The sequence below is a fragment of the Prunus dulcis genome, chromosome 5 (assembly GCF_902201215.1).
Source record: "Prunus dulcis chromosome 5, ALMONDv2, whole genome shotgun sequence".
Lineage (NCBI taxonomy): Eukaryota > Viridiplantae > Streptophyta > Magnoliopsida > Rosales > Rosaceae > Prunus > Prunus dulcis.
The window spans coordinates 9192774-9202806 of record NC_047654.1 but is presented as its reverse complement, the minus strand read 5'-3'; the positions used below and the strand labels follow the sequence as shown (position 1 = coordinate 9202806).

At 37.8% G+C, this 10033-nt stretch overlaps 2 protein-coding genes across 2 annotated transcripts; one reads left to right on the top strand and one right to left on the bottom strand.

Moving 5' to 3' along the window:
• The first annotated feature begins 1476 nt into the window (after nt 1–1476).
• Nucleotides 1477–4548, top strand: LOC117627673 (RHOMBOID-like protein 2). Its single transcript, XM_034359862.1, has 5 exons — nt 1477–2118; nt 2826–2989; nt 3402–3565; nt 3707–3957; nt 4176–4548. Exons 1-5 carry the CDS (start codon nt 1841–1843, stop codon nt 4285–4287), a joined length of 969 nt encoding a protein of 322 aa, XP_034215753.1. The 5' UTR covers nt 1477–1840; the 3' UTR covers nt 4288–4548.
• A 1064-nt stretch (nt 4549–5612) lies between these two features.
• Nucleotides 5613–9633, bottom strand: LOC117628017 (protein IQ-DOMAIN 14). Its single transcript, XM_034360361.1, has 4 exons — nt 9033–9633; nt 7331–7531; nt 6602–6679; nt 5613–6521 (listed from the first exon to the last, which is right to left on the bottom strand). Exons 1-4 carry the CDS (start codon nt 9453–9455, stop codon nt 5889–5891), a joined length of 1335 nt encoding a protein of 444 aa, XP_034216252.1. The 5' UTR covers nt 9456–9633; the 3' UTR covers nt 5613–5888.
• Between the last annotated feature and the right edge of the window lie 400 nt (nt 9634–10033).

Below are 10033 nucleotides of genomic sequence, written 5' to 3'. Positions count from 1 at the left end.
ATTTTAAAAAATATTAAGGGGAATACTAATAATTTTCTCTTAAATCTTTTTTTTATAGACATTCTCCATTCTTCTCATAACATGTGTCATTTTTTCTACACTTAAAACAATAACATTAATGCATTAGACAATATATCTTTTGTTCCCAACTTAACTTAAACAATTAAATTTAAAAAATAAACATTAAAAGTTCAATTAAATAAATATTTGAAAATAAAAACTATTTATACTTCCCTAAAAAAAATACAGATAAATATTTTTTAAAATTAATGAACATTCTAATTGATTAAAAAAGTTAAAATATAAAAAGAAACAGGAAAAAAAAAAATTTTGAAAACCCAAACCCATTACAGCATCTCTCTCTCAGAGTCCCCATCCTTACCCGATCATCATCACCATTCCTTTCCAATCCAAAACCCACCGTGCACTGTACTTCTCACTCTCCTCCTTCAATCCAAACCCCAAAACCCATTCTCCCTTCACTCACAAAAAATAAAGTAGCAAACAGAAATTTTTTTTATTATAAAAAGAAAAACTGACGTTAATTTTGTGAAAGATTTTAAAATTCTCTTTTAATTTTTTAACAAAGTGGAAATAAAAGTTAATTTGTCCAATGCATTTAACAAGGGTAAATTTGGAAAACAAAACATACATTATCTAATGTATTAATGACATTGTTTTAAGTGTAAAGAAAGTGACACATGTCATGAAGAGAATGGAGAATGTTCAAAAGAGAAGGTTACTAGCATTCCTTAAATATTAAAATGACAAATTTGTTGTACTCTTTGGCTGCTGGCTTTTTTTGCCCTTCACAAGTTTGGAATTGAAAAATTAATCTGAATTTGATTATTTTAATTTTAGGTTAATTGTACTAGGCTGAATTGCATTAATAAATTAAAGAATGGCTCGATTGCGTAATTAAAAAGGAAGTTAAAGCGTTGAATTAATTTATCTTGCTCGATATGGCCGGTTTAAAAAGACGCAAATAATATTAATTTTTCTTTTTTAATTATTCAACAAAACGAACTGGAAAAAAAAAAAAAAAAAAAAACCTCAACAACACTACATAAAACAAACCACATTATTTTATCAATAGCGTGTGTTATATATATATATACACACACACACCCCCCACTAGTGATACTAAACATTTCCAATTGGCAAGCACAAGAAATTGCAAACATAAATGTCTAATAAAAAAAATAAAAAAACAGTAGCCGATCATAACTTCCACATAGAAGTATAGAACTGGTCCATATGCCCTAACTCTCTTATTTTTTTCTGTTGAAAAATGAAAGAAAAATGCTCTCTGGTTTTTTTTTTTTTTTTTTAAGCATGAGGATTTAAGCAGGGATAAAGATGTAATTTCACAAAAACCAAATGTGAATGTGATTCGGAAACTCCTAAACGTTATTAATTAAGGAATATTAACAGCACCGCGTAATATAAATATATAAAATGACAGACAAGCCAAGTCAGCACAAAGCACTCTCTATCCTACATACAAGAAATAGAGAGAGAGAGAGAGAGAGAGAGAGAGAGAGAGAGAAATACAAAACACTCTCTCCTCCTAAACATTATTCACATTACTTGTTCGACTGTTAAATCTACAACCTTCTTTGCCCACCCAACTCTTCTGCTTCCAAGTCTCTCATATTTTCTTTTGCTTCATCCAAAAACACGTCTTCTACTCGCTTCCAAGTCACTTCTCAATCCCTCTTTCCATTTTTTTTCTTCCACAATATAAACACCAACCCAAAAAACATTGGCCTTTCTCATTGTACAGAGAAAAAGTTTGAGACTTGAGAGACAAACAGAGAGAGAAAAAGAAAATCAAACCATGGCTGATCTAGAACGAGCAGGAACAGAAAAACCCAGAGCCAACAGCAGTTACAACCCAAACCAGTACTATGTGGGAACTCAAGAGCATCAATGGACATCCTGGTTGATTCCTATGTTTGTGGTGGCCAATATTATTGTCTTCATTGTGGCTATGTTTGTCAACAACTGTCCAAGGAACAATACTGGTAGTGATGGCAAGTGTGTAGCCAAGTTTCTTGGTCGGCTTTCATTTCAGCCTCTCCGGGAGAACCCTCTATTTGGCCCATCTTCTTCCACGTGGGTTCTCTGACTTACCCATCTCTCAATTTAGTGATTTTTCTCGGTTTTTGGATTTGGGTTTGAGAAATTTGATTGCTTTGTAATTGTAAAGTTTATGATTTTGGGGCAAATACGGTTTGCTTATTTGGTTGTGTGCAAGTTGAGAATTTACTGTTTTTCCAATGCTGTATGATGTCCAGTATGTTACTAAGCAGCAGTTTATACTTCAATTTCTCGTTTTGATATTTTTTTCCTTTTCAGTTTTTGATTGGGCATGCTCTCTCGAGTTTAGGCTGATAGAATTGTTTGAAGTGCATGATTTTCTTCTGATTCTTCCTGTGTTGTTTATTCTTTTTTGGTTTTTAAACTTCCAATTCTAATTCATAATGCTAGGTTGGTCTGAGATTCTAACTCATTGATATCCTAAGTGTGAGTTTTTTTCTAATTGCATTTGTGGGACTAGTTTTTTTTTCTTCCCCCTCCCCTTTTCAATTTGTGTTATTCTGCTTGGAAGTTTTGTTATTCTATCGAATCCTGGAAATTAAAAAGCCATAGTTCAAAGACTGGATTGTTTTTTTGCTTCTTTATTTTTTAAGTTTCCTATATTTTTGCTTATTATACTTGGATGAAAGTGGTTTCCAGGTGTGTCTGGATGGGAAAATAATATCTCTTTCCTTTTCGCTTTTTGGTTTTTATTATCTGAGAAATATTTCCTGCTTTTGCAGATTGGAAAAATTGGGAGCTCTGAAGTGGTCCAAGGTTGTACATGGGCATCAAGGATGGAGACTTGTCACTTGTATGTGGTTGCATGCCGGTGTCATTCATTTGCTTGCAAACATGCTGAGCTTGATCTTTATCGGCATACGCCTTGAACAGCAATTTGGGTTTGGTATGCCATTTTTCTTACCATGCCTTGAATTAAGGTTTTAAGTAAAATGAGATCAATTTTAGGACTTCATGATTATGCATATTAAAAGGGGAGCCTTTTGTTCTTTACATTTAGAAGAGTGCGGATATGGGAACATTCTTAATTTTCTATATTCAACTCTTTTGAATTTATTCTAAATTATGTATGAGGCCTTTTTTATTTATAGTCTCCAGCATCACTTTACTGTGCTGGACGCATTTGTGCATTCAAATTGAATTAAAGGCAATTCAAATAATTGTTTTGTTTCCTGATGATAACCGTGTAGATATTTTAAGCCTTGTTCAATTTCATTATTAGTGTTTTTTCTTTTGACATATTTTTATGATGGTTTTGTTGCATTCTAACATCAGTTCTGGATTGAATGATTTGGCAGTGCGCGTGGGAATAATCTACCTGTTGTCAGGACTTGGTGGGAGCATATTATCAGCCCTTTTTATTCAGAGCAATATTTCTGTTGGTGCTTCTGGCGCTCTGTTTGGACTTCTGGGAGCTATGTTATCGGAGCTTCTCACTAACTGGAGTATATACACCAACAAGGTTTGCTACCGATTTTCCAATTTTATAAAGTGAAGTTGATATTCTTTAAATGGATTTGATGTTTGCATTTGTGTCATGATTTCGTATTAAGATCGGAATGTTTTACTGTCATTAACTCTTGCTTTTCTCTTGCCCTTCCAGGCTGCAGCTCTGTTGACGCTTATAGTCATTATCGCCATTAACTTAGCAGTTGGAATTCTTCCTCATGTTGACAACTTCGCCCACATCGGAGGATTCTTGGCTGGGTTTCTCCTTGGTTTCATTTTGCTCCTTCGTCCTCAGTTTGGATGGATGGAGAGTCGGAATCTTCCAGCTGACGCTCGTGTCAAATCTAAGCACAAGCCTTATCAATATATTCTTTTGTTGGTTGCCTCTGCCTTACTGATTGCTGGGTAAGCTTGTTGCTGGAATTCTAATTTATTATTTGAATTTTGCATGATTTAGTATCCATTACATTTTAATCTGGTTCAAATCGGAGACCATCACCGTAGTGTCAGTATTTTTTTCATCCCTTTTCGTTTCTACTGTCATGGATGAGTTTAAGTATACACATTAGCACATATGGAACTGTTTCGAGATGAGTAATTTTCAATTTTCTTGTTAAATGCAGATTAACTACGGGATTGGTGTTGCTGTTCAAAGGAGAGAACTTAAACAAGCACTGCAGCTGGTGCCATTACCTAAGCTGTGTGCCAACCTCAAGATGGAAATGTGGGAACTGAGAGATGGCCCTCCTCTTTTTTACAAATTTCCATACCTTGACTTGTTCATCTTGTCTCTGATTCTTTTCTTCTTTTATATAATATGTTTCTTTCGTTGGGAACCCTCGCTGATGTACATGCATAGAACACATGATATATTCTAGTTTGCTTGGTACATGGAGATATGTAGTAATATGTATATTTGATACAGAGGATGTCTTTCCGTTATATACATGAGATGTTATTTTTTTCCTTCAAAATGGATATTTTCCTCCTTGTTCTGTTGGACTTGTGTTGCCGTTCTGAGCAGCTTTTGGCCAAACTTTTATCGCCATAAGTTATGGCTGCTGCCCATTCAGTATGGGGAAGACTTGCAAAAACCAACTATATTTACCGGCTTATACACAATAGGAGACTTCCATTTGACATTCTATTATGTGGGTGCTATGCTATGCTATGCCAAAGTCGAGCTACTTTAATTGTTATTTGATAAGATTTACAAAGTCAAGCTACTTATGATTGTTACTTGATAAGGTTTACTGACAAGGTTTACAACAGTATTAGCATGCGTAATGCTATCACAAGCGCTGATCAATGTCTGTGATAGGTGATATTTTAAACTACTCTAATTTATGTGAAGTTGAACTCAATGTAAAGGGACAGACTTCGATTTCATCAACTGGTCTAAATCACATGTGTTACTCTTATTATGTTTGTTTCCAGTTTAACTGTAACTTATAATACCCACATGTACCCTGCACTTGAGGTCTTAGGTTCGATTCACTTATCTTTTAATATCGCTTGTGTAATTAAAAAAATATGTGTGTGCAGAAGCTTTGAAAAGTGGCCCAATTGGCATATGATCTAATGATCCATCTGCAGACCCAAAATCATTTGGTCCTAGTGCAATGCAAGGTTGATTCAATTCAACCCATTTTCCAGTCCCTAATTCTAAAGTTGACATGCAGGCAGCACAGCTGGCTGGAATTTTGCACATTGAAGTTTTCTTCCTTGGAGATGAAAGACTTCGCATTTGCATATAGAAAAAAGAACAGAAATCCATTGAACACAGACAAGTGCCTTACTATTATTTTAGTTACACATTTGCATGCGTACGCGTTCGTTCAGACATACTTGTAAATGACGTTTCATGTTTTGTTAATTCTAGAGGTGATGTTCGTAGGTGATGTTCTTTAGCCAATTTCTCTTTCCTCTTTTTTAACTCACTCTTGTATGGCCAGATTTCTTAATCTATGTGATATTCCCAAGGGGGAAAAATGAATGAAAAGTCAACAGATTCAATGACTAACAATAACCAGAGTTTTTCTTCAATGAGAGCACAAAGGTCAAATGCCATACCACTTAATATTTCTATATATTTTTCATTCTTAAAAGTTTCATGCAATACACTTACTTCACCTTCTGCCAACTTAATTTTACAACTGACACAGAAAGTAATGGCATTTTCCGGAAGCAGCCTTTGATTCAGACCCACAAATATACGCCCCTACGCTAATAGAATTCTTAACATTACAAGGACAATGAAGTAGTTTAGTACATCAGTTAGCCAGATTAGATTCAAAATTACAGTGGAGGGGTTGAAACCCCAAAAGGGCACCCCATTAGTATCTGTAACCCACAGGCATCCCAAGCTTGTCCAACCGACCAGATCCCGGGTAGGCTTTGCTTGCAAAGTTTGAGTGCAAGGCGGACGCCCTTTGAGCACTTGATTTCGATTCGCCAAAGCCATGAATGGAGTACCTCTTTGCAGAGCCAGATCTTTCATACTGAGGCCTCTGCTTTGGAGCACTAAGAGACCTTAACTTCGCCTTTGAAGATTCCGTGCATGCCATGTAGCTCGGGTAATCTGAGTAGCCACTTAGGTAACTTTTCGAGCCATCGCTCCTTGTGGGAGTGAAGGGACTTCTCTTTGAATTACCGCCCCTTGATGAAGCGGAATAAAACTGAGGACTACTGTTGGCAGTGCAGAAAGAGTCTTCCTCAACCTCTTGAGAGAATTTCAATGGAGTTAAAGATTGGACCTCGCAAGAAGATGGACTTGGAAGTGTTTGATGGCTTGTAGAGTCTTTTGAAGTGGTAAAGCTATGGCTGTATTGGTCTGAAGCCAGAGCAAGATGAGTAGAGTGGAAAAGGTTTCTCCGTTTAGTTGCGATGTATGGTTTCCCAGTATCGATTTCAAGGACCCTGTCATTCTTTTCATCATCTGTAGTGCCATATGATCTGGAGCTATTCCGCTGCAGGAAGTAGTAGGCATGAGGATTGCATATAAGTAGAAAGCATGACAATGCAGATAAAATATAAGATCTGAGCATACCCTGAGTGTTGAAAATTGCTCGAGTTTTGTACTCCTGGATCGGATGGGATGTTCAAATTTTTCAGGGGTTGCTGGACCCTGCATGTAGAAGAAATTTTTCTTGTTTAAAGAGTAAACAAACATTTGGTGAATGCAGATGATATATTTAGGTCATCACTGATTCATAAAACACACAAATCAATTACAGATGGTCAATTAGAACGCAGATGATAATGGCTAATTAATGGCTAATTAGCAGATAGTCAATCGCAACTCAGTTAATCATATCAATAACTAACTTTATTTTTCTGATGAGGAGGCAAAACTTGTGATTGAGAAAAGGCTCAACCTCTGTGTAGTAGTAAGCTTTTTAACCATCAACGTTTCCCCTCTAACATGTTATCTGTCTACAAGTTTGATATGGACATTAACTGTTATATATCTATTATCCTAGTTGTCAACCTGCCATTCTCATTTATTTGACAGCAAAAGTAGTGTCCACTGTCCATATGAACCTAAAAAAGTTTGGAAGTTTCTTATAATATATAATTACACATCAATGCATCATGGAGCTCTTTAAATTTTCTACCAAACAACCCTCCTTCACAACATTATATGTCTGTACTGAAAAGTACATGCATGAATAGAAAAGCCTTCTAAGTTGTTCTGAAAAAAAATGGTCCCCCCAACTCGAAGTTCAAATCTATTTGAAAAAAAACTCATATTGGAGGGAAAGGAAATTTTCCTTACAGGTTGGTGAAATTGAGAAGACTTGGTCCTTGAATGTGAGAGCTCAGACATTTGGGACCGCCCTGTTCGAGCTCTCGCCTGAGCACGCGAGATAGCTTGCAGCCGCTGCAACCGCGCAGCATTGTTCTTCCTCGCAATATGACCTCTTACCAGTGCCTGAAGTCTCACCAAGCCCTTTAATGCTCGCAATGCTCTCCTTGCCTTCAAAATATCCATTTGACAAAGTAACTTAACTTATGAAAAACCAATTAAAACGCATTCGAGATAATACTAAAACTCCAACCAAGTAATAACACAAAATGTCAACTACAACAAAACCAGGATACACCATATCAGTACCAACCAAATGATTGAATAGCCTAAACTTAAATGACATTTTAAATTATGGCGCTGAGGAGCAGGTGCGCGGACCTACACAGAAATTCGAATGGAACAAGTGCCTAAATGAAATTATTTTTAGGCCAGTACCAAATGAATCTATAACTCTGACATGAAAAATAAGAAAACAGGGACGTTTCACTACCAGCCCCTGCAAAAAGGCATCCCATTGTTTGACTGTACTGTGCTGTCTACATTTTAATTCAGCATTAAAGCACCCAACCTACACACCCCCTCCTCTCTTCCTAAGAAAGTCGATTAGAAAATTCTTTTTAAGGAACCCACCAAAACTTTAAGTGTGCAGGACCCAACTGTCAGAAACGTCAACACGCACGGAGTTGAAACTTTTGGCCATCTACATCCACTCCTCTAAAATGCATCAATTACAAAGGGACTGTTAATTAAACAACTTGGTTTCTTTTAGAAAGCCCCACATGACTCCATCGTATTAAATTAGTCAAGTCTTCGCCTTTTGGTTTCTACTATGAGGAAACATCAAACACTGTTGGAATTAAAGAACCCTAACAAAAAGGGCAAAAGAACTAAGAAACCCAATTGAAATTAAGTCCCTTACCTTCCAAATTCCAATTAAACAAGTGTTAGGTGAGAGGTAAGGTGAGGAAATTAAAGAATGCCAAAACCACAGTAAGAATACCAAGACATTGACAATTTGACATTTAAAAAAATGTCATTGGACAAACCAAACCAACTTGCTCTAGAAAAGCAAAGAGAAAAGTTTCTGCCCCACCCATTCTGTGAAAACGGCAACACAACCAAAATGGAAGGCCTCTGAAAATTAAATGACCATGTGCTGTAAGAAAAACCCTTGAGAGGTCCAGTGGTCCACACGGGTTTGTCTTGGAAGAAGGTGGTATAGTACGCATCCCTGTGTATTTTAGCGGGTTTATCTATTTTCACACCCTTGAAAAATGTTGACGGGTCTCTTTCAGTGTTTGACAGAGAGATGATCCAGAAACGGCAGTGCAAAAGAAGCTGCACGTATTGCCGTTTTGAAGAAAACGACATGGAATGTACAGCTCTCAAAGTAGCCCAACTGGGTATGAGATGCATTCTACAAAGACTAAAACGACGCCGTATGGGACCTTCGGTTACAGAACGTGCAGCAGTTTTCACTGTGTAGTGGTAGAATGGAAGAAGGAACACTAGTTTCTAAGCACGAAGCCTAACGGGAAAGAAGGGACACGTGTCAGCTTCCCGACCCAATGCTAATCCAGTAACTTAATCAGAAATTAACGGTCAATTAAGAAAACTTGTACCAAAAAAAAAAAATTAATAATAATAATAATTCAGCGGTGATACGAACCAAACAGCCTCGGAAAGCAGCTTGAATCTTCAGAGCGGCCCATTCTTCTTCGCGGACCCCAATTCGGGCCGTGCTAACATGCGCCGCGGGGTTGCTTGGGCACCGTCCGCTGCTCGTCAGGCGGACCACGGCGGCGGCAGCTTGCGCGGCGGCGACTGCGGCTTCGGCCACGGCGGCGGTCGCGGCTGCGACTGCGATGGCGTGTTTGTTGGGGTCGACCACGGCGTCGTTTGAGGAGTCGGAAGGAAGCGGTGGGGTGTCGTTTTGATGGCGGTGGTGGTTTTTTTCTCTGTAGGACTTGACGAAGCTCCAGCGGCGTTTGTCTTTGGTGGGTGGTTTGGGGGAGGAGGTGGAGGTTTGGTGGGTCGGGTTGGGCTTTTTGAGGCCCAGGATGGAGCGGAACCATTTGGAGGCTTTGCCCATTTTTTGGGTTGTTCGGAGAAGTGTCTCAGAGGCTAAGGGTGATGTGATGGGAGTGGTTTGAGGAAGTGGGTTTGGTTATGGAGTTGCATTTGCAGTTGCAGAAGGGAGAGAGAGGAAGAGAGGGAGAGAGGGAGAGAGTGAGAGATGAAAGGTTGGGACTTCGGAGCAAAGAAAGAAAGAAAAAGAGGGAATTTATTTATATGGCGGAGATTGTCAAAGGAGGGGACATTGATGGGGAGTTGATTAAACACATGCTAGTAGGGAAGTGAAACTCCATGCTCTGCATGGCGCGTTTGGTTCATTTCATCGGTCGTCGTTTGCTCTCTCTTTTTTTGTTGGATTTTTCTAGTTTTTTGGAAATTACAAATTGGAATAAGAACAAAAAGATTGGAATAAATTGGGATCACTGATACCGTTTTGGTTTTTAGTGTTTATTTTAAAAAGAACAAGATAAATAAAGATATAAAAAGACTAATTATCAAGCTTTGTGTTTTCTCTTGTTCATAACTTTTGTCACATGCACATGCAGTCGCGTGACGAACATCCTATTTTTAGTTGTGATGTATTGAATTGTTCTT

Coding starts and splice junctions, on each gene's coding strand:
- LOC117627673 (XM_034359862.1), top strand. CDS start 1,841: ATGGCTGATCTAGAACGAGCAGGAACAGAAAAACCCAGAGCCAACAGC. Junction 2,119..2,825: donor TTTGGCCCATCTTCTTCCAC/GTGGGTTCTCTG, acceptor CTGCTTTTGCAG/ATTGGAAAAATTGGGAGCTC. Junction 3,566..3,706: donor GGAGTATATACACCAACAAG/GTTTGCTACCGA, acceptor TTGCCCTTCCAG/GCTGCAGCTCTGTTGACGCT.
- LOC117628017 (XM_034360361.1), bottom strand. CDS start 9,455: ATGGGCAAAGCCTCCAAATGGTTCCGCTCCATCCTGGGCCTCAAAAAG. Junction 7,532..9,032: donor CTGCTTTCCGAGGCTGTTTG/GTTCGTATCACC, acceptor GATATTTTGAAG/GCAAGGAGAGCATTGCGAGC. Junction 6,680..7,330: donor CTTCTCAATTTCACCAACCT/GTAAGGAAAATT, acceptor TTCTACATGCAG/GGTCCAGCAACCCCTGAAAA.